Source organism: Petromyzon marinus, chromosome 36 (assembly GCF_048934315.1).
Source record: "Petromyzon marinus isolate PM22_M1 ecotype Great Lakes invasive population chromosome 36, UKy_Petmar_22M1.pri1.0, whole genome shotgun sequence".
Taxonomy (NCBI): Eukaryota; Metazoa; Chordata; class Hyperoartia; order Petromyzontiformes; family Petromyzontidae; genus Petromyzon; species Petromyzon marinus.
In genome coordinates, this window is record NC_133702.1 from 10,995,682 (window position 1) to 11,020,086 (window position 24,405).

At 52.5% G+C, this 24,405-nt stretch overlaps 1 protein-coding gene across 3 annotated transcripts in view; it reads left to right on the plus strand.

Annotated features, from left to right (window-relative positions):
* LOC116949281 (sodium- and chloride-dependent taurine transporter-like) overlaps positions 1-23,208 on the plus strand; it is a 44,619-nt gene extending 21,411 nt beyond the window's left edge. For 2 of the 3 annotated variants that reach the window (XM_032966407.2, XM_032966410.2), the window contains exons 5-13: positions 6,165-6,299; positions 6,934-7,037; positions 10,619-10,743; positions 12,237-12,349; positions 12,528-12,665; positions 13,357-13,459; positions 15,775-15,875; positions 17,717-17,887; positions 18,296-23,208. In XM_032966407.2, the coding sequence (XP_032822298.2) occupies positions 6,165-6,299; positions 6,934-7,037; positions 10,619-10,743; positions 12,237-12,349; positions 12,528-12,665; positions 13,357-13,459; positions 15,775-15,875; positions 17,717-17,887; positions 18,296-18,445 (1,140 nt within the window). In that variant the 3' untranslated portion in view covers positions 18,446-23,208. Of the gene's footprint in view, positions 1-6,164; positions 6,300-6,933; positions 7,038-10,618; positions 10,744-12,236; positions 12,350-12,527; positions 12,666-13,356; positions 13,460-15,774; positions 15,876-16,839; positions 17,102-17,716; positions 17,888-18,295 lie in introns of those variants that run through there. The other variant, XM_032966408.2, reaches the window with a different exon arrangement.
* The last annotated feature ends 1,197 nt before the right edge of the window (positions 23,209-24,405 follow it).

Here is a 24,405-nt window from a genome sequence, read left to right on the forward strand (position 1 = left end):
GTGTATGAATGGGTGGGTGAGTGGGAGTATATGAGTGGGTGAGTGAGTGTGAGTGTATAAGTGAGTGATTGTGAGTGGGTGGGTGAGTGGGAGTATATGAGTGGGTGAGTGAGTGTGAGTGTATTAGTGGGTGGGTGAGTGTATGAGTGGGTGGGTGAGTGGGAGTATATGAGTGGGTGAGTGAGTGTGAGTGTATTAGTGGGTGGGTGAGTGTATGAGTGGGTGGGTGAGTGGGAGTATATGAGTGGGTGAGTGAGTGTGAGTGTATTAGTGGGTGGGTGAGTGTATGAGTGGGTGGGTGAGTGGGAGTATATGAGTGGGTGAGTGAGTGTGAGTGTATAAGTGGGTGGGTGAGTGTATTAGTGGGCGGGTGAGTTGGAGTTTATGAGTGGGTGAGTGTGAGTGTATTAGTGGGTGGGTGAGTGTATGAGTGGGTGGGTGAGTGGGAGTATATGAGTGGGTGAGTGAGTGGGGAGCGGAAGTGTAGCGGTTAGCGCGCTGCGCTACGAACCTGGCGACACGGGTTCGATTCCCGCTCACGGCCAATACCAGTGACGATTATCTTAACCGGTCCCGGGCCTCCCCTAGGTCGACTCAGCCTCAAATGAGTACCTGGTACAGTGTGTAAACATTGCCACTAGGGAGACAAAGGCGGTCGGGCGTGGTGCTGGCCACCCACCCCCTCGTGTACCGTTACTGGCCTTCATAGGTGCTCGCTAACAGCACTTGCCCCTACAGTCTGTTAAGGCTATATGGGGGATCTTTGTCTTTGTATACAAGTGGGTGAGTGAGTGTGAGTGGGTGGGTGAGTGGGAGTATATGAGTGGGTGGGTGAGTGTGAGTGTATAAGTGGGTGGGTGAGTGTATGAATGGGTGGGTGAGTGGGAGTATATGAGTGGGTGAGTGAGTGTGAGTGTATAAGTGGGTGATTGTGAGTGGGTGGGTGAGTGGGAGTATATGAGTGGGTGAGTGAGTGTGAGTGTATTAGTGGGTGGGTGTGAGCAGTCAGGCAAAAACAACCTCTTACCTCCTCGTTGGTGCCGGACCGCAGCGCTGTGGTGAGCAGTGCAGTGGGGGGAGGGCCAATTTAGATTGGCCATTCCCCTCACGGCATTTATAACCACCACAGCGGCCAAATGGGGGCTCTGGATGGGTGCGAGGGGCTGGTAACCCATCCACCTTCAATGAATTACCACTAAACCACGATTTAAAACTTTAATTAAGCTCATGCCGGAGGCCCCGGCGTCTATGACGTCTCCTGGCCAAACCCCATTTGCCGGAGCCAGGAGACTGAATCCTTACCCTCGGGGCTCCTCCAGAAACAACAAAAACCACTTCGGATGGCCACGTGGAATTTTCGAATGCTCACTGCGGAGGAGAGGCTGCCACTCCTCTGCCGGGAGCTGGATCGGTACCGCCCGGATCTCTGTGGTATTCAGGAGGTCCGGTGGACCGGCTCTGGCTCCAGCCACCATGAGGGGTGGACAGTCCTCTACTCAGGGCAGGAGACTGCCAAACAACAGGGTGTGGCTCTTCTACTGGATAAAATAATGAAGGGGGCGTGGGAGTGTGGCGTTGAGGTGTGGGAAGCTGTAAGCCCAAGGCTACTTTGGGGTCGCCTTCCCATCAACTATAGGCGAGGAGTGGTGGTCGTGGTTACTTATGCCCCCACCCCACCGAAGACGAACATCCGTGGTGGGATGCAGGCAAGGCCGATGAGTCAGATGCCTTCTATGACCTCCTTTCACAGGTGCTAGCTCAAGTAGCCCCTCGGAATAAAGTAATTTTGTTGGGTGACTTCAATGCCCGAGTTGGTCATGATGCTAGCACATGGTCTGGAGTGATTGGAAGACACAGACCAGATCAGCTCAATAACAACGGTAGGAGGCTGCTAGATTTTTGTGCAGCCCATGGGCTTGTAATTACAAACACGCTGTTCCGGCATCGGCACATCCACACAACATCATGGATGCATGCTGGGTCCAACGATGAACATCTGCTGGACTATATAGTGATGGAACAGCGGATGTGGGCCCATGTCCTTGACACCAGGACCTACCATGGAGCTGTCATCTGTAAGATGTGCTTGCCATTCTTCCACTCTGGTCGTGTGTGTACACCCAGGACCCTATTCAAATCCATAGCGGCATGGTCTCAGCTAACTGATGAAAGTTGGAAGCGAGAATTTCACCATCGCTTGCAGCTGGGGCGGGACTCGTCCCCCACTTCTCCTGATGTCGAGGGGAAATGGGTGAGGTTTAGAACTGTGGCTCATGCATCTGCAATGGCTGCTCTGGGTACATGGTCCAGACCTCCTCAGAGACCCTGGCTGACAGAGGAGGTGTTCAGGCTGGCAGCGAAAATCGACAGGCCCACTCTCATCATCTACAGCATCCAACGTCAGAGAAGGAGGAGGCTTACCTCACCCTTCGCTCGGAGGTTAGGAGATCCGTGAGGCGCTGCAAGGATTTTTGATGGTTGCGGGTTGCTGAGGAGATGGAGTCTGCCTCAATGGCCCACGATCACAAATCGCTCTTTAATTCCATTCATAAATATAACCTGCAGCGCCACACCTATTACCATCATTAGGGGAAAGAACGGTGATCCAATCTCTGAGCCCCAGGAAGAGGTTTGCAGATTTGCTGAGCATTTCTGTGAGGTCTTGGGGGAGGGTAAACCCCTCAGCCTGGAAAACATCGTGGGGACAAAGTGGGGGTGATCCTGCTGAGGCTGCGGTGCCTTAAATATGGGAAGAATAAGTCACCCCCTGTGAGTGGCTGGCTGAGGTGCCATCTGTTGAGGAAGTACTGAAGGCGATACAGAGTCTGAGACCAGGAAAGGCACCGGGCAGTGATGATCTCCCAAGCGAAATGCTGATGGAGGGTGGCGTTTGTGCACAGACTGCCCTACATGACATCATAACAACAGTCTGGACCACTGGACGGGTTCCGCAGGATTGGAAGAATGCCCTGGTAGCCCTCCTCTTTAAGAAGGGGGACCGCACAGACTGTAACATTTACATAGGCATCTCACTCCTCAGTGTGCCGGGAAAGGTCCTGGCAAGGATTATTCAACATCGCATTGCCAGGCACGCTGAGGAGAGGCTTGCGGAGCCTCAATGCGGTTTCAGGAAAGGGCGGTCCTGCACAGATGCCATATTTTCTGTCAGTCTGCTACAGCAGAGGTGTAGGGAATTCCAATAAGACCTACATCTCTGCTTTACTGACCTGGTCAAGGCCTGCGCTCTGGGTTGTTCTTGACTATTTCGGAGTCCCTGACCCGCTGCTCACGATGATTAAGGACCTTCATGATGGTGAACGGGCACAGGTAAAACTACGTTGCTGGGAGTCGGAGCCATTCCCTGTTCAGTTTGGGGTCCGACAGGGATGTCCTCTAGCTCCGACATTATGTAACATCTATTTCGACCACATAGTTCGTGAAGCCTGCAATGGCTGCACTGGACGAATTTTCCATCTGGTACAGATACAATGGGAGGCTGACCGATGCCCAGGTGCAGTCAAGGGATGGCTCCCTATTGCTCAACCATGTTATGTATGCCGATGATCTGGTAATTGCTGCTCACTCAGAGGAGGAGTTGGAGGCGCTGCTGCTGAACCTGGAGCTTGCCACTAAGAGGTGGGGACTTACCATCAGCCCCACCAAAAATAAGCACCTGCCTGGGTATTTTGTGCCATCAGACACTCCACCCCCACAACTCCCAATTGGTGATAGGTTAGTTGTGGAGCGAGTGGAGAGCTTCCCATACCTGGGCAGTGTGCTCATGACTGGCTTCGGTTTGACAGCAGAGGTCTCACCTGAATTAGTCGAGCAGCATTATCTTTCATCGGTTGTGTAACGCTGTGTGGAAGCTACCTGGTCTGTCACTCCGCACGAAGCTTCAGGTCTTCTCGGGCCACAGTCATTCCCTCCCTTCTCTACGCTTGGGAAACGTGGACCCCCCTAATGGAACATCTTCACCGGTTAGAAACATTTAGGCTGGCCTGCCTACGATCCATCTTGGGTTTAACCAGGCTGGATTGTGTGAGGAGCTCACATATCCTTTAAAGATCTGGACAAAGTCCCATCGGTGAGCTCCTCTGGCAGGCAAGGCTCCATTGGCTGGGTCATGTAGCCCGCATGCCCAGCCACCACGTGCCTAAACAGCTTTTGTTCGGCCAGATCGAGGAGCTAAGCGGGCGCGCAGCACGCGCTAGAGAAGAGATGGAGTGATGTGGTACAGGAGGATGTGGAGCTGAGTGGACTTGCCGATGACTGGTACCAGCGGTGTCAAGATTGGCCTCTCTGGAGGAGGCTCGTGAAGGACGCTACTGGGCAGTTGGAGGCAGTCGCCCTCCAACGACAATGGAAGGGGAGGAGAGATTCTCACAACAATGAGCAGAGCGCCGGGTGGCTAAAGCACAGCAAGTTGGCACAGTAGGGGGCACAAGTGGTGCATCAGCCAGTCATCTCAGTCAGTCAACCCGTGGCAACTGGGTCTGCCCCGCGACCTCCTGCCAGCGGGCGTTCGACACTTCACGTGGCCTCAACGTGCATATAGCCTGGCACAAGTGTCGTGGTGACGTCACCGCCACTTAGTGGCGAATGGCGGTTGTTGTTGTTGGGTGTGAGTATATCAGTGTGTGGGTCAATGTGTGAGTGTATACATGGGTGAGTGTGAGCTGGTGAGTGTGAGTGAGTGGGTGAGTGAGTGTATGAGTGGGAGGGTGAGTGTATGTATGAGTGGTGGGTGTGTAAGAATGAGTGTGTTGTGAGCTGCATTGTAGTTGTAGAACACAGTGTGGATGAGACGTAACAGTCTGGTCGTTGATATATGAACCGGCCAACTTGGCCTCGAATGGGTTCATGGCGCAGTGTGTAAATACAACTGCCCTTGGGAGACAAAGGCGGCCGGGTTTGGTTTCCACCCACATCACCCCCGCATGTTGTGACATGGCCTTAATAGGTGCTCAATAACAGCACGCATACGTGCTTGCATCATGATAATCGCTGTGGTCATTTTAATTATCGGAACAGTGTGTGTAGATTGTGCAAGGGGATATTTGTGTTTATGTGCCTATGCCAATGTTTCATGCGTGCGGGCTCAGTGGTGAACACTGCTGTGTGAACCACACAAGTTTTATGTAAGTCAGGTGCCACGGCCAAAGAGACATTTACTCCTGGCACACAACAAATACATTTTAAGCTCAATTCAAACGGCAAGGGTTTGAGTTTGGAGTGAATAGATCGGGTAACCTTAGTCGCAATGCCTTGCCAACTTCGAGCAGCGTGAATCTCTCCGTATCACCGGGGAGGGAAGGTAGCCAGCCCCAATATTCCATAATAGAGGTTTTTTAGGTTAGATCGCGTAAATATATAAATGTGTCGTTAAAACCCGAACCACCCGACACAGCCAACTAGTAAGGGTTGTCACGTAAACAGAACGTGGCCAATTCGTCACTAGTACAGCACTAACCGGTGTGTTGGAGAGCCAAGCCACAAGATTTACAATCTGAGTACGACGTTTCGCCAGTAATTACAACCAGCTTCATCAGGCGACAGCCAGATTTGTGGAGAAGTTTAACTGTTTTGTTCTTTATATAGAGGCGTAGATGTGGTGACCACACTTCTACGCTCTTGAGTCAAGTGGCGGGGGGGTGGGCGGTTACTTTGCGCAAGATCACAGAAGCGTGGTCACCACATCTACGCCTCTATATAAGGAACTAAACAGTAAGACTTCTCCACAAATCTGGCTGTCGCCTGATGAAGCTAGTTGTAATTACTGGCGAAACGTCGTACTCAGATTATAAATGTTGTGGCCTGGCTCTCCAACACACCGGTGTGCTGTACTAGTGACGAATTGGCCACGTTCTGTTTACGTGACAACCCTTACTAGTTGTCTGTGTCGGGTGGTGGTGGGTTTAACGACACATGTACATATTTACGCGATCTAACTCAAAAAACCGCTATTATGCATGATATTGGTCGCAAAAGCCTTTGTGTTAAAGCCCCAATATTGCCTTCGCGACGGCAGCAACTTCGCCAAGAATGTGCCCACTGCGTGCGAGCACACAGCCGCGAGGCGTCCGCAGGCCATCGTGGCGCGGTGAGACTTGGCATGGCGCGGGGTGGTGAGGCCTGGCGTGTGCCGGTGGGGGTGCTGCCAGGTGGTGTACTTCACGGCCACCTTCCCCTTCGCCATGCTGCTCGTGCTGCTGGTGCGTGGGGTCACTCTGCCCGGCGCCGCTGACGGCATCGCCTTTTACCTCTACCCGGACCTCACGCGGCTCACCGACCCACAGGTGCCCGCTCTGGCCTCTATCATCTAACGCCTCGCACTCGTTGAGCCCGAGGCCCGAAAACGCCCGGCGGCCATCAACAAACAGCACTCAACGTCGCATTGAGAGCAGTGCTGTGGGCAAGCAGCGCCACTGAGAATCGTCCCGTGGCCTGCAGTCTGCCGACTGAACGCCTCGCGGTCTCTCTCGGCACTTGGCACCGCTGCGATGAGAACGCGGGTCCCTGATGCCTCCGCCTGCGTGCGCTCGGCCGCTCCCATGGCTTCTCGTGCGGTGTCACAGCCAGAGAGAGAGAGAGAGCACTTTCCTGCTCGCAGGGACATTGAGGGAGGGTGCTCGTCATCTAATGCACCACCCCTGAGCCAGTGGTGGGAAATTACACGTTAATATGCCGGGGCTGAGCCTGTGGCACGCTACTCATTACATCGACCCCAGAGGAATGATGGCGCTGTGCCTACCCTCAACCAGGATTTGAACTCGCATACTTCGAGGCCACCTGGCAGGACAGCTCCTTGGCCATGTGCTCGTCTGCTAATCTACACAAGGCAGGGCTTAGATTCAGTTGAACGCAGCACTCGCCACGCCCTCATGCTCACACACACACACACCTGTGTGCCTCCCTGAACTTCGTGCCCAGGTGTGGATCGACGCAGGGACACAGATCTTCTTTTCCTACGCCATCTGCATAGGCGCCATGACATCACTGGGCAGCTACAATCACTACAAGTACAACTGCTACAGGTAGCGGCATATGCAACGTTCCCGCCTCCCTAGATACAAGCCACGTGGGAGAATGTCGGTGCTGAGTGGGCTGGGTGTGTGGCGCTTTGGTTATTCTCTCACACGCATACAGCCAGCTCTGTCGTGCAGTTCGAGTAAGGTTGGGTGGATGAAGCGGTGCCCGGTAGCGAGACGAAATTGTTGCGTGCTGCCGTGGCGTGAGTCGAGGGAGCGATGCTGTGTGACAGGGTTCATCGGAGGGGGTGGGGGAGGGAAGTGGGGTCAAGGTTACGTGACAGCACCATCAGGTTTGTTCATTTATTATTATCGAGCGAATGCTTTGCGCAGCGAGGGCACCGGGCACGCAAGGGATAAATAAATAACACACACATGTATGTCGATGTTTCTTGTCAGTGGACGTCAGCCCGACGTAGCCACAGCGCCATGCAACGGCCTCTTGCTCCAGCACGTGCAGGGCAACGATTACAACCAGTACCGCCCTGACGGACTTCAGAGCCGATGTCTGTGCACCACGGTCTCTAGGCACCCCGCATTCACACAGCGGGGCTGTCGCATAGTAGTAGTAGTAGTCGTACGATGCCACATCGGTGTTCGGAAGCGACACTCACAAACACACACCCTGTCCCACGTTACACTGGGAGCGGTCCAACTGAACCCAACCGGCGCCTCGGGAGGTCGGAGCGAGTGGGAAATCCGGACAGACGGATCACCGATGAGGTCCTTGTTAGGCAACATCAACACATCTCCATTACTAGCCCCAGGCAGTGCGGGTTATCCCGCAAACTCGGAGTCTTTGGGCTCTGGTGGTGTCGGGCGAGCGTGCGATCATCTTCGGTCGGTCACAGGACGAGCTCGGCGCATTCCTTGCCCCAGCCTTATCCGTCTCTTCCCCATCGCAGCCCACAACCGCATCCACAGGCGGCTGCTTCGTTCGTCCAGCGTGGGCTGCTGTTGCTCATTCAGAGGCTCGAGTTAAAGGCGAGACGGCGAGCCGGCGGGCATTCCGCCTTCGCGTCTGCAGCTCCGCGCGCTGTCGGGTGCACTCGCCTCCCCGATCCGCATTCGGCAAGCCCCTTCCACTAATTAGGTGCCATCTAAACACCTGCTTGTTTCTAAACCTGGTTGTTTATTTACATCGGCGCACTTTAATTGAATTGCCCCCGGTCCGGGAGCGCTTGTGTGCCTGGCGGGGTGCAATACTCTTGCTTTGTTTAGATTGTTATCATTTCTGTTCTGTCTTATACAGCCGTTGTCAGATGCAGTTTTGCATGAGCAACGCCGTATACCCATCGTTATTATTATTATTAACTCCACACACGCCCGTGTGATAAAGCGCTTTCTAAATAAAGAAGTAATAATTTTGGCAACGCCGCTGCTGCTTCTTCTTTGCCAACGGTTAATAAATTACAAAACTCAACACATTCGTCAATAACACCGTGGCCTTAAAAATAAAAGTAAGAAACATATAACTGGGTAAGGCCCACTGAGTTAGTTGTGTAGCTCTTTTTCAGAAGCGACCTGGTCACAAATGGTAGGTCAACGAAGTGGCTTGTCACGTGGGCATTCATAGCAGCCAATTATTCAAAACACACGTTTCTAAATGTGGAGGTAAAAACCGTAGGACCCGGAGAAAAATCCGCGTGACCACTAGGAGAGAGAGACACCGCAAACTCCAAATATACAGCAGGCGTCAGGGTCAGGAAAAAACACACGACCTCCTGTATACCAGGCAAGGTAGTTAACTTCTCACCACCGTGGCACGTTTCGGGCAATAACTCTTATCCAGATCCCTTAGAGAGGCCAGAGAGATTGCGTGAATAAGAGATGGAGGCTTCCCTATTCTATTAATTGGACATTTGTTGTGCCATTATTAAAATTATATATATAACAAAATAATAATTGGTTTTACCCTTTCTGACAATAGCACAGCAGTTGTGTTAAGATGTTCAAACACCAAATGGAGACACACGCACCGATTTCATAGCATTATCAAGTCTGGATTGACCACCCATGCTTGTGGTCAAACATGCAAACAAAAATGCTCAGATAAATATACGCAGTCTTTGAAACTGATTGGCCTACCTACGTATGGAAGGTTGAACTTCTTCTGCACCGTAGCCAACCGTGCTAATTGGAGGTGCGGTGGAAGCACAACAAACTAAACACAAAAAAACGAGACAACCTCCTTCATGGCCTTCCCTCTGATAAAAAAAAAAAACACAATTGAAAGAATATTTAGAGTCTGAAGTGGCCGTAACAACGGGTAGCCACGATTGGCTTCCGAGCAGGAGATGTACCGTACACGAAAGTTGTGTGCGCACTTATCCGAGAACGGCTGACACATTGCGTCCATGTCGTAGTTTGGCGTTTTTGTCTTTTTTTGGAACGAGCTGTTTGAAGCGCCTAATTATCGACGCATCCTCTCGCGTAAATTCGACGACGGGGGTCAAATGACGAGACACAAAAGGCATGCTCCTGATGCGTTGTTCACAGCGCACTTCAGGCTGCCGACAAAACTCGATGTTCTCACTGGTGGCCGTTAATGCATTGCAGAGGCCGAGCTGGTAAGATGACCCAGCGAGCTTAATGCGGGTGTCACGCAGAGAGTTCGTGTCTTTGTGATGCGGCAGGGGTTTAATTGGTGGTGGCGGGGGTGGGGTGGGGGTCTCTGGGGCGGGGGACACGGGGCCGTGTGGGGCGAGCGTCGTCCGCTTGGGTCGTGTTGGAGCGGCCCACGTGGTCGGGTCCAAGGGAGGAGCTGTTGACGCCAGCTGGGTGAACGTTATCCCTCCCTCACTCCACTGCTATCTGGGTGGCATCGACATCGGCGGCCTCTTTGTGGAAGGGGACTCAGGAAAGGATGATACCGGGTAGTCACTGGCAGCCGAATTGCAGGAGCAATGGGTGAAGAGGAGACGCGGTTGATCACAGCACTGAGGAGAGAGTTCGGTGCCTAGAAACACCTCAGTGAGCTGTCACAGGTGGCGGCTCTGCTGCTCTCCCTTGTGTATGAACCCGTGGGCATGTGTATCAAGGTGCACCCAGGATGGTACTATAGGCGAGGTCACTGTCCCTTCATGAGAAGTGTTGGTTGGGGTTCTGTTGGTGGTGGTGTGTGGATGGGACTCGGCCTCAAATGATTACCCTGGTGCGGTGTGTAAAATAATCGCCACGTATCTGTACATGTGCGTGTGTGGGGAGCGGTGGTGTAGTGGTTAGTGCGCTGCGCTACTAATCCGGCGACCATAGTTCGATTCCCACTCACGGCCAACAACCAGTGGCGAATATCTTACATCGCCACGGGCTTCCCGTAGGTCGACTCGGCCTCAAAATGTGTACTTGGTACGAGTGTAAACATTGCCACAAAGGCGGTCGGGCGTGGTGCGAGCCACCCCACCCATTCCTGTATTGTCCGGGCCTTCATAGGCGCTCGACAACAGCACTTGCCCCAACAGTCTGTTCCAGGCTATACGGGGACAGGGGGTCCTTTGTCTTTGTGAACAGCACCGTCCTCAACAGCGCCCGTGCCGGCTATCAAGGGGATCTCTGTGCCTGTGTGTGCCCGTGTGTGTGCACGGTAGGGACTGCCTCATTCTGGGCTGCCTCAACAGCGGCACGAGCTTCATCTCCGGCTTCGCCATCTTCTCGGTGCTGGGCTTCATGGCGCAGGAGCAAGGCCTCCCCATCGCAGACGTCGCCGAGTCAGGTGCCGACACGGGACACACGGGACACAGAGGAAACACGGGGCACACGGGACGCACAGGACACACGGGACGCACAGGACACACAGGACACACGGGACACACGGGACACACAGGACACACGGGACGTACGGGACACACGGGACACACGGGACACACGGGACGCACGGGACACACGGGGCACAAGGGACACACGGGACACACGGGACACACGGGGCACAAGGGACACACGGGACACACGGGACACACGGGGCACAAGGGACACACGGGACGCACGGGACACACGGGACGCACGGGATGCACGGGACGCACGGGACGCACGGGATGCACGGGACACACGGGACGCACAGGACGCACGGCTAAAGTGACACATGGCCAGATTCACTTGTAATCGCGTAACCACCCGACACAGCCAATTACAGGGACTCTTCTGCTTACGAAGATTCAACTTACGAACTTTCAGAGATACGAACAAACCTGTCCATATGTCCAGTTGCCTATTCGGGCTGAGAGTCGTAAGTTCAACCGCCACGCAATAGATGGCAGTGGTGGCATCTACATCTGCAGAACATGAAGAACCAGTGGCATCTGCAGAACGTGAAGAGCCAGTGGAATCTACATCTGCAGAACGTCAAGAACCAGTGGCATCTACATCTGCAGAACGTGAAGAACCAGTGGCATCTCAATATGCAGAACATGAAGAACCAGTGGCATCTGCAGAACGTGAAGAACCAGTGGAATCTACATCTGGAGAACGTGAAGAACCAGTGGCATCTACATCTGCAGAACATGAAGAACCAGTGGAATCTACATCTGCAGAACATGAAGAACCAGTGGCATCTACATCTGCAGAACGTGAAAAACCCATGGCATCTACATCTGCAGAACGTGAAAAACCAGTGATATCTACATCTGCAGAACATGAAGAACCAGTGGCATCTACATCTGCATAACGTGAAAAACCAGTGATATCTACATCTGTAGAACATGAAGAACCAGTGGCATCTACATCTGCAGAACGTGAAGAACCAGTGGCATCTACATCTATGGGAGATTATACAACTTTTTAAGACATTCCCCTATTTAATGCACAAGCCTTACAACACGTTTGGGATCGACAGGAGTGAAGTTGAACTTACGAACAAATCTACTTACGAACAGACCTCTGGAACCTAACTCGTTCAGAAGCAGAGGAGACCCTGTATAGTAAGGTTTGCCACAGAAACACAAAACGTGCCAATTAGTGTTTCACTCCAACACACGAGCTGTGTATTGGGAGAGTAAACCTCGCAGCGTTTACAATTTGGGCACCGCGACGTTTCCGCTGGTGGTTTACGACGACCGCCTTCATGGGGCGATTTGTCAGAATCGTGTAGAGGCCCTCCTGCAGCTGTTGCTGGGCTGCAGTTCCACGCTGACGGCGTGGAAACGACGACGACGGTGGTGGGTCTAGCAGTGCTGACGTCGATGGCGCTCTCTCTCTCTCTCGTGTGCGCAGGACCCGGACTGGCGTTCATCGCCTACCCAAAGGCTGTCTCCATGATGCCTTTCCCCACCTTCTGGGCTGTGCTCTTTTTCGTGATGCTCATCCTCCTCGGCCTCGATAGCCAGGTCAGAGTCCCCGGTCACGGGGTTCACCGTGCGGCTATGACGACACAATTGAGGGCGGGCTCCGGTTACTTCGTTCGGTGCTTTACATAGCGTGTTTAAAAATTGCTGTTTGTCTTCTGCACGCGTCCACGTGAGGGGCTGGGCTAATTCGTAGCCGTGCGTGCCCGTGCGCTCGTAGTTTGTCGAGGTTGAGGGCCAGGTCACGTCACTGGTCGACCTCAATCCGGCGTTCCTCCGCCGGGGCCATCGCCGAGAAATATTCATCGCCCTCATCTGCTTTGCCAGCTTCCTTCTTGGCCTGCCGATGGTCACAGAGGTAAAAGCGCCGGGGGTTTTATGATATCGTTTTGTTGTTGTTGGGTCAGATCGCGTAAATATGAATGTGTTGTTAAACCCGCCACCACCCGACACAGCCAATCCGTAAGGTTTGTCACGTAAACGGAACGTGCCAATTTGTTACTAGTACAGCACACCGGTGTGTTGGAGAGCAAATCCACAACATTTACAATCTGAGTACTTTCACGTGGAAACGTGAAAGTATTTCTGTGACCAGTTACAAGCTAATCACTCAGCTATTTCAATGCTGAATTCTATGCTAATTCCTTTGTCAAGGGGTGCCTCTGCGGATGTGTATACTTTAACTTAGCTATTTCAATGAGCCATTTCAATGCTAAATTATATGCTAATTCCTTTGTCAAGGCGCTTTGTTTTCTTCTCACACAGCTTAAAGGTCGTGATCTAAGCGTGGCTTTTCTCACTCCAGCGCTGTCCTCCAGACAGTCTCGTCCCTTCACCTGATGAAGGCCGCTTGTGTTGTGGCCGAAACGTCGTGATTTTTTGTTATTTTATTTTCACCTACGTGACTTTACCCAATAGAACCAAAGAGTACTTTCACGTTCATTTGACACCGCACACCCGCTTGCTGCGCAAGACCACGGCGTTTCAATTGAGGTGGCACGCCGGGCGCGCTTCTACTCTCACACGCGTCCTTACCGCCCTCGTCCTAGGGGGGCATGTACGTGTTCCAGCTCTTCGATTACTATGCGGCGAGCGGCGTGTGTCTGCTCTGGGTGGCCTTCTTCGAGTGTGCAGCTGTGGCCTGGGTCTACGGTGCGGCTGCCCTCACGCATCACCACGCACCACGCACACAACACGCACCACACACACAACACGCACCACACACACAACACGCACCACACACACAACACGCACCACACACACAACACGCACCACACACACAACACGCACCACACACACAATACGCACCACACACACACAACACGCACCACACACACACAACACGCACCACACACACACAACACGCACCACACACACAACACGCACCACACACACAACACGCACCACACACACACAACACGCACCACACACACAACACGCACCACACACACGCAACACGCACCACACACACAACACGCACCACACACACCACCACGCACCACACACACACCACGCACCACACATAACACGCACCACACACACCACGCACCACACACACAACAAGCACCACACACACAACACGCACCACACACACAACACGCACTACACGCACAACACGCACCACTCACACAACACGCACCACACACAACACGCACCACACACACCACGCACCACACACACAACACGTATCACACACAACACGTATCACACACACACAACACATATCACACACACAACACACACCACGCACAACACACATACAACACGCACAACACGCACCACACACACAGCACGCGAGTGCGTTCGCACACGTGTCACGCCTGCCTGGCACTGACCACACCAAGACGGAGTGTGTAGAGTTAAGGATGCCCACCCAGCACACGACGGTACCTCTAACACATCACTAAAGTAGTTAGAACTATTTTTTATTATTTTACCAGGTAGGGCCCATTGAGCTATGTAGCTCTTCTTCAGACGCGATGTGGCCACAAATGATATCTCAACAAAGTGGCTTATCACGTGGACAATTATAGCAGCCAAATACTCTAAACGTGTGTTTCTACATGTGGAGGGAAAACCGGAGCACCCGGAGAAATATCCACGCGACCACAGGGAGAGAGACAGCGCCAATTCCCAAAACAGCTGACAACAGGCGGGCAGGGACGGGATCGAACCTACGACCTCCTGGATACCGGGCGACGTAGTTAACATCTCCTAGCCACGGGGAGAGAGACCCAGACTGTACATATACAGCAGCAGGCATCGTCAGGGTCGGGATCGAACCCACGACCTCCTGTGTACCAGGCGAGGTAGTTAATATCTCCTCGCCAACCGTGGCGATAAAGCGATGGGCAAATGTGCTTCAAATCAACAGCGCAAGAGCGACAGTTTCCCAGAACTCGTTGGCAGACGCTTCTTCGCATCAATGGAGCAGTGCAGTGGCCTCTCAATCGTCGTGATAATGGCAGCCCCTGTCTCCCAGCCCCAAACACACAACTAAGGAGGGTTACTCAGGCTGCACGCCACGCGTGGAGAAAACAAACAATTCCACTCGTCCAACCTTGAGTCAACGCGGCGCTCATTAGGCATTCGAACCAAGCTGTGTATTGGTGTGTGTCTTGCGTAAGCCATCTGCTGCACATTGTGTATCGGTACGGTTTGTGTTGGTAAGGCAAGTGTTTCACATTGTGTAATGTCTTAAGTAAGGCATTTGTTTCACGTGGTCTATCAGTGTGGTTTGTGTAAGGCACGTGTTTAACATTACGTATGAGTGTAACGTCACTTTCCAACTTCGCCGGCGTCACTATCCAACTTTGCCAAATTTTTAATATTATCTGCAGACTACACATTTGGGATTACACGCAGCAGTAGCAGCAGCATCGCCCCTCCGGTCAGGGCCGGATTACGGTTCTCGTAGGCCCTAGGCACTTCTGTTTCGTCGGCCTTCAGTGATAACTTTCCAACAGTTGGGACTGCCCCATGTCACGAGTGCCGCCGCTGTCACTCCGCTTGTCTCACGCGATACTTCGTCCAGCCGCTGGGGAGATGTGTTCATTGTTCAGTCTGTGCCCTCATTCGATGGGAGCGCGCTGTGTGCCGCAGATAGGCTGATTTAATTTCAAACACTGTGCCCATCCTTGCTACATATATAAATGCATTTATTCAAGAAGATATCTCGGTTACATTTTTTTAAAATCATGCAAACAAAATATCCACGGTTAAATTTTGTTTCCGTTGACCCTTTAGTTTTCGTTTGCCCACGGCACTGTGCCCATTGGATAATAGGGCCCTGCGTCCGGTGAAACGACTGCAGTCCGCGCCTGTGCCACACAGTAGCGCCTTTGCGGCGACGGCACCCGCGCTCGCTATGAGAACAGCGCTAATGCCAAGCGTGTCGTTCATTCCGTCCATGGCGTCGTGGCTCAAGTCGCCTCGGGTGCGCGCGTGCGTCTGCGCGTTGCGAGCAGGTGCCGACCGCTTCTACGACGTGGTGGAGGACATGATCGGGTACCGGCCGAACCCGTGGATGCGCGTCAGCTGGTCCATCATCACGCCCATCCTGTGCGTGGTGAGGTCCCCGAAACGCTCGCTCGCGAGGCCCCAGCGGCTCGTGCCGCACGCCGCCGAGCGCCTCCCGGGCACTCCGGAGGCGAATCGCACACATTCGTGAAAGTCGTCATCTCCTGGCTTGTCCAGGGTATGGCGATGCATCGAGCAGGTTGAAATCCACCGCTGTTGTGTTTGCAATTGGGTGTTACCCCCCCCCCGCTCCTCCTTACACGAGTGGGGTTTCTCCGGGTCCTCTGGTTTCCTCCGATGCGTTGTCATCGCTCACGACTGAAGTTGGCAACAGAGTTGGGGAAACGCACGATAGAGGACGACAGAGCTTGGGAAATTGTGGGCACAATTCTGGCGACTTCCCCACTTTAGCGCGGTTTCCCGCGTGCCCGTGCGAAACTGGGCGCATTCAAAAAAAATCTGCCTCGTTTTTTAAGTTGCAATCGTTTGAGCGACAACGCTATGTAAGAATGCGGTGTTACCTCATTATTCCCGACGAGGGATACGTGCCTGAGATGCTCGAGAATAGCCAATTTCCCGGATTATGATATTGGCTTGCGAAAATTCATTACCTCAAATAAATGTATATAGGCTATTAAATACAGGCAAATGATCATAATCATATAAAATAAAAATGGGCAAAGAAAATAAATAAATGATTAAATCATAGTTTACAAATGAACTTACCATAAATTATGTATGATGCTATGCATCATCACTTTATCTCATCACTTTCTCGCATCGCATTATCTCTCATCACATTATCTCTCATCACTTAATATCTAATCGCTTTAACTCTCACGGCTTCATCTTATCACATCATCTCTCATCACTTTATCTCTCATCACTCCAGATGCGATTCGCGGATCGCATCACTCCAGGTGCGATTCGCGGATCGCCAAAATCGCTGATGTCGAGTTCGCGAACATCGAGGGAACGCTGTAAATCATCGTCGGGTTTCGTTATTTTGCCAGTGGCAGCCGCTACGAGACTGGGCAGGAAGCGTGGGGGAGCAGGAGCAGCCCTCCTCGCCCATCGCGAGTGAGAAGGCGCGGAACCGCGTCGGGGTCGCTCCGCCACTTGTGCTCCCGACAACGTCCACCACACCACACCGCCACGCGTCGAGTTTCACGTTCGCTCGCGGATGCTCGCGTGCCTGGCAGCTTGCGGACGCGGCCGCCGCCGTGGAATTGCGTTGGCTGTAAAAAATAAATATGCGACGATCGAGTTTCACGATCCCCACGCCGGTGATCCGCCCAGTGCCGAGGGGCGACTTCGCCGGTCCAGACGCAACGGCCGCGCGGATCTCTGTGCGCCGTTGCGGGGGGTCTCACGGCGGTGCGCGCGTGTGTGCGTGTGTGTGTGCGTGTGTGTGTGCGTGTGTGCGCGCGTGTGTGCGTGTGTGCGTGCCTGTGTGCGTGCCTGTGTGCGCGCGTGTGTGCGTTGTACATGCGTGTGTGGGTTAGCAGAAGTGTAGCGCTTAGCGCGCTGAACCCGGTGCCCCCGGTTCCATTCCTGCTCACGACTAACACCAGTGACGATTATCCGAACCGGTCCTGGGCATCCGCTAGGTAGACTCAGACTCAAATGAGTACCTGGTACGGTGTGCAAACATCGCCACTGGGGAGACAAAGCCGGCCGGACGTGGTGTCGGCCACCCAACCCCTCGTGTGCCGAGGGGGGTGTTACTCGCTAACAGCACTTGCCCCAACAGTCTGTTAAAGGCTGTACGTGGGATCTTTGTATTTTTGTGTGTGCGTGCTCGCACGCGTGTGTGTGTGCGCACTTTCCCCGACAGTCTGTTCAAGGCTACACACGGGGGAATCTTCGTCTTTGCGCGCACGTGTGTAGGCTTGCTTCGTGTTCTCGCTGGTAAAGTACACCCCGCTCACCTACAACAAGACGTACCTGTACCCCGACTGGGCTCAGGGCTTGGGCTGGGCCATGGCCCTCTCGTCCATGCTCTGCATCCCGGGGTTCTTCATTGTGCAGGTCCTGCTCTCCGAGGGCCCTCTCGTAAAGGTCAGAGGCGGTGCACGCTCCGACCCGTGGTGCCCACGGTGGCGCACGCACTCAAACGATAAACGCTCAGCGCCAAGATTTCCATCTTCACGGAATGGTCCAATCGCGTCGCTTTGATGAGTAATTCCCCCCTTGTTGGCAATGGAGGCATTAGCCACGTGTGTACCCACACACCATCAGCTGTACCATGTGTACCCACACGTCATGGCGCGTTCCATGTTTACCTACACATCCTGACCTATGATATGTGTATCCAGACACCATGACCGGTGTCGTGTGTAACCCGCATATCATGGGCCTGTAAACTCGCACCGCATGCATGACGGCGGTGCATATGCCGTTCTCTCTCTCTCTCTATCTCTGTCCGTCATCACGCTGAGCTCGGCGTTACGAATGCGCTGTTCACAGCGGATTAAGCTGCTGATGGTGGCGCGCGTGGAGAAGCGAGGGGGCGATCCCGGAGCGGAGGAGGAGGCGCTCTGTGGGAGCCTGGGACCGCTGAGCAGCCCAGACTCCATGCTTCAGGACAAGGCGGGCATCATGCTCACCGCCCTCTGACCCGCATCTCTCCCAGGGCGCCGGAACACACGCGGTCGTGTGAGAGTCCCTGGGTGGTGATGTGAAGCAGAGGAGGAGGCAATATCTAGTTCTATCCACTCCACACCAACACAAATTCCCAGATGAATACACAGCCATTCCACATCAATTCTCATGTCCCCTTTTACCACTAAACCCTCCACTCCCATCACTTACTCTCCTAAAGCTTCCACTACCATCACTTACTCTCCTCTCCCATCATTTACTCTCCACTCCCATCACTTACTCTCCTCTCCCATCACTTACTCTCCACTACCATCACTTACTCTCCACTACCATCACTTACTCTCCTCTCCCATCACTTACTCTCCACTCCCATCACTTACTCTCCTCTACCATCACTTACTCTCCTCTACCATGACTTACTCTCTACTCCCATCACTTACTCTCCACTCCCATCACTAAACCTTCCACTACCATCACTTACTCTCCACTCCCATCACTTACTCTCCACTCCCATCACTAAACCTTCCACTACCATCACTTACTCTCCACTACCATCACTTACTCTCCACTCCCATCACGTACTCTCCAGTTCCATCACTTACTCTCCACTCCCATCACTAAACCTTCCACTACCATCACTTACTTTTCACTTTCATCACTTACTCTCCTCTCCCATCACTTACTCTCCTCTCCCATCACTTACTCTCCACTACCATCACTAAACCTTCCACTACCATCACTTACTCTCCTCTACCATCACTTACTCTCCACTCCCATCACTTACTCTCCACTACTATCACTAAAGCTTCCACTACCATCACTTACTCTCCACTACCATCACTTACTCTCCACTACCATCACTAAACCTTCCACTACCATCACTTACTCTCCTCTTCCATCACTTACTCTCCTCTACCATCACGTACTCTCCACTACCATCACTAAACCTTCCACTACCATCACTTACTTTGACACTTCTGCGGTATTTGCAACCTAGTTGGTAAACCTCATGAAGGGTATCATTCACATCTCGATTACCATATTTGACCAAAACGTCGTCATCAAAATTGAGCGACTTTGCCCTTCCAATTGGCCGTTCCCGGTTCTCCACAGATTGCCTCAAGGCCATTGTTCAGTTGAGGTCGCATGGCAGCCCGGCCTCTCACGTACCCCTCGCAGATGCGAACTAGCTGGAGGATTGTTGTGCAGCGATTGGAATTTTCGCACCCCCCCCCCCCCGTATGACCCACGTTGACCTTTCCAACCCTTTGAGAGGCACTGAGCCTGTGGAGGAAGAGGGTTGACTGCCGGTTTGTCACAGAAGAAATGCATTCGCATCTGTCCCGGCGTCACCTTCGTCGGAGAGACGATCGCACGCGCATCTTAATGAAATGCCCTGCAATGCAATGGTTTACGAAGCGACATTTCTTACTTATATATGTTTAGAGTTACAACAAATGCTTAATTTTATATAAAAAAATCACTTCAAAACATATAATAATCTTACTAAAATAGACAGTTGCAGATGCAACAACAATAACAGCAAAGTAACGACAGCAGTAATAATAACAAAAGCAGAAGAAACTTATGATAAACAGATATAATTCCTGCTGCACCTGAATATCCTGTATTTGTTGGACCACTTGGGACATGTTGAATGAAAGTGCTGCACAGTACACTTAGAAAACTGCACAATTAAGGCAGTGACCCACTTTCTATACCACCCTACTTATACAGAACCACAATCCCCGCGTGACCTATCGACTATCAGGTGGCATTAGAGCAGTGACTAGGTCTAACCCCCTGTAGCTCAGAGGCATACAGCGTTTGTGTGTGTGCAGTGTGCACCTAGCGTGGCATATGTGCTGTGGTGGTGGCGATGTCACCATTACTTAGTGGCAAGATTGGCGGCTGTTGTTGTTGTCAAACAATGTTATTCCAGCCAAAGATGTTACAGAATCGTTGTCTGCCCCTCCGGGCTACGCTAAAGCTTTCCCCCTGCGATTCCGTCCATGGGAAGCGTGAGATCGTCAGCTCCTCACTGCGCCACTCTTAGCCGTGCCCGCTCTGCGTTGTTCGTCGGCAATGGCCGCGGGAATCTGCCGGCTCCCAAGCTGTGCCCAACTGCGTTCACCCCAAGACCGGACCCCGCAAATCCCCAATGACGCGTCTGGCCCGCGACGTTTACTGCTCCAGCGTCTGCGGTTGGGCGATGACATGCGGCCGAGAGAGGAAAGGGCTTGAAAAGGAAGTGGGTCATCTCCGTCAAATATCTGACAAAATCTTCGCCTTTCATCGAGATTTAGAATGATACCCTAACCCTTAACCTTCGCCCCCCAGGTTCACTGCCACGTCACCACGCATGCAGGGCGACTTGCTCTGTTGACGTAACGCAGATTATTTGTCTCTGTTGCTGCTGCAGTGGTGCATAGGCGGTAACTAGTAACACCGCAACTCGACACGTTGGTCAATAACACCGTGGCCTATAAGGGAAACAAATATACAATCGGGGACGTCCCAGGCAATGGTTCCGATTCATAGAGGCAATATATGCGCGCGAATGGCGATCTGCTGATTGTGTGCTGTGAAGAAGGGCCGCTGCTCGAAACGTCGCCTATCTTTTCCCTTCAAGGGCGCAGTGTTAATGACAGACCGACAGAGGATGCCCCGTTCTCTCTGATTGGTCCCTTGAGGGACGCTCGACGTCCTCGCCCTGCGGGCACCCGCACACGAGACCATTTCCATTCGCACAATGTCTGTAAGCGCCACCGGAGGTGCTGGTAAAACCTTGGCCCACGATGCTGCCAGCCTCCACGGCGTGCGTAAATTTGTCCCAGAAGCCTGACGGAGCGGGCCCGTCGATTGGATCCGGTGCCATCTCACCACGACCCTCGCTCTCTGCTCCTCTCGCTCCACTCTCTCCTATCTTCTGTACCTGGTGTCCAAACCCCAGGATGGGCTCCATCACTGGGCTAGCGGTCTCGGTGAGGTCATGGGATCAGCGGTCAGAAAGCAATGTTCTATAAACGTAGCTTCGGGAAAAGTGTTGGTTCGTTAAGTTGGCCTATATTTTGTTATTGTTGATAATTAACCGGTATTCTTTGTGGCATTTTTAACCGTGTAGATTTTACACAAACACAGTTTGGTTTTTGATTGAGGATGACTGCCGGGAGCTCGCGGTGAATTTTCCATGGTTTCTGAGGGCTATGGGCCTAGTGTGTGGGGTGACTTGGACCCACTTATAAAGCTTTCGGGACTCGTAGAACTCGGATGGAACCAGCGTGGCCAGGATCTGGCATTAAATGTCCTGTGTAAATGAGGAAGGAGCTTCCAGGCCGCTGAGTCTCCAAACCCAGGAGCTTCCAGGCCCCTGAGTCTCCAGACCCAGGAGCTTCCAGGCCCCTGAGTCTCCAGACCCAGGAGCTTCCAGGCCCCTGAGTCTCCAGACCCAGGAGCTTCCAGGCCCCTGAGTCTCCAGAGCCAGGAGCTTCCAGGCCCCTGAGTCTCCAGACCCAGGAGCTTCCAGGCCCCTGAGTCTCCAGACCCAGGAGTTTCCAGGCCGCTGAGTCTCCAGACCCATGCCCACCGTGAGCTGGCGTTGCAACCCTCCCATCCCAAGTCTCACATTCCACTGTGTGTAGCCGCTACTGTAGGTGAGGTCTGTAGATGACTGCGTGCATTTCTTTAGCAGTGTTATATTTGTCTAGGTGTTTCAAATTAAAAAAAAGTATTTTCTGTGGCAGGTATGTCATTACATAATATGCAAAATGCATACATATTACCTTCATGTTTATATCGTTAGCTTCAGATACAAACAGAAAATCAACCAACAAGACCTTTAGTGACAAGGTACGGGTGCACTCCAGACGGGGTCATTGAGCAACAGCGCATGGGTAGCAGTGGGGCAAAAACGACAGCCCAGATCCACACCGTGAAGGTCCCGCTGAATATCACACACACGGCTCTGCATCAAAAGGCATTCACATGCCACCTTGTAACCCATCGATTCGACGTGACATCTACAGTTCCTGTCGAATGCGAATTTTGTCACTCACCAAGGTGGTTCCGAATCATCACTGTCCACCATCACCATCGTGAACTCGACTCCCCTAGTTACGGCTGCAGCGTTCGCTTGCTCCTTCAGCGTCTTGAAAACTTACAAACTGTGAAGCCTTCCGTCCCACTCAAGTCGCGCGGCGTGTCCCTGTGGGTGGGTTTTTTTGGTTGCACGACCCCCACGTGCTTTAAGTGCGATGCGCGCTAAGTCGTCTCGCAGGGCGTCCCCGTGTGTCCTGGTGTCGTGCTTGTTGGCGAGCTGTGTGGTGCGCGTCGTTAATGGTGGTGTCCGTGTGCGAAATGTGTGTGTGGCCTGGCTTTGTCGCGGGGCATGTGTGACCTGTGGATGGGGTGCACTTTAGTGGCTTTAATGGGGGTATGGTGGGGATTTGGGTGTGTATGAGCTCACGTGTACCGTAGTTATGGCTACCTGAGATGTAATCTACACCAATTGCACTTTGTCCTGGCGTGCTCCTCGATGGGCTTGGCACATCGCTGCAGTTTGAGCTGCAGCTTCATGTCGGTGTGGGTGTCAAGCAGCGTGGACACGAGCAATGCAAATGAGCCAAACGAAGAAAGAAAGAAACAGATCAGACATTCTGGGGACACAAAAAAAACTATTCAATCGATGACAATGCAATTATAAAAGAAACAAATATTTTACTATGATATTTTCTTAATTTAAATAAAATGTCAATTCTAAATTCACGTTGATTTCAAAACCGTTTGTGCGTGGACTTTCTTCTGCGCGAGGCAACCGGGGTTTGCTGTGAGCCAAATCAGGGCCCCGGAAGGTGGAGAAGGTCGATCCCCATTAGACTCCCCTCCCTCCCTCCCCCCTCCCTCCCTCTCTCCCTCCCTCCCTCATTTTGTGATTTGTTTGCTTTTGTGCCCCTTTTTTAAATCAAAGATATCACACGGTTTTCCCGTGTAACGCGAATCCCATTGTGTGCTACTGTGTTCATAGACATCAACAAGAATATTTTACCTTCTAAAACCCATTACCAGATCCCCTGCATTCGTCACATTACACAAAGCACCATCGGTAGTCCAACATGTCAAGAAAGATGCGACTGAGCATACCGAAATTCCAGCCAAATTCTGGCAGAAACCAGCGCCTTCGAGATGCGGCAGTGGCTGGATAGGCCACTTCCTTCAATTGCGCATTTTCTGGCCCTATAGATAGCCAGTTTGCCATTGTTCATGATGAAGTTCGTCAACCCCTCTATATCTTTGGTACCCTCGTTCCCCCTATATCCAAAAAAAAGAATCCCTTCCTCCTTCTCCGCCTCCTTCACTCCCCCCGTGTCAGCTCAAAGTCAGATCTGATGTCGGCAGCGGCGTACTCATCCATCCTTACCCCTATTGCCGGCCAACCTGAAGGAATTGTCTCTGTTGCTTTTGTATAACATCTCCAGGTGAGGTGACACTTCCTGCGGGTAATTGCAAGAGTTGCAACCATGCGCCCGGGTGTCAGTGGCCGGACACGCATTGTCCAGCACTGGTGGAAGAGACGGAGAGGGCCGGTGGATGGCACGAATGTTCTAGATTTGAAGCTTTCGTGACTTCAATGATCCATACTCTTTGGTTCTATTCGGTAAAGTCACGTAGGTAAAAAATAAAACAACAAAAATCACGACGTTTCGGCCACAACACAAGTAGCCTTCTTCAGGTGAAGGAACAGAACTGTCGGGACGACAGAGCTTCAATGAACGCTGCTAAGATTCGTAGCGTCTTTTAAGCTGGGTGAGAGAAGTGAGGCACCTTGACAAAGGAGTTTACATATCAAACAGGAGAATTTCGCATTGAAATAGCTGAGGGATTAGCTTGTGACTGGTCACAGAAATAGCCATGTTAAAATCAAAGTTTACACATCCACAGAGGCACCTAGTACATGGATGCCAAAGGGGCTGCACTAC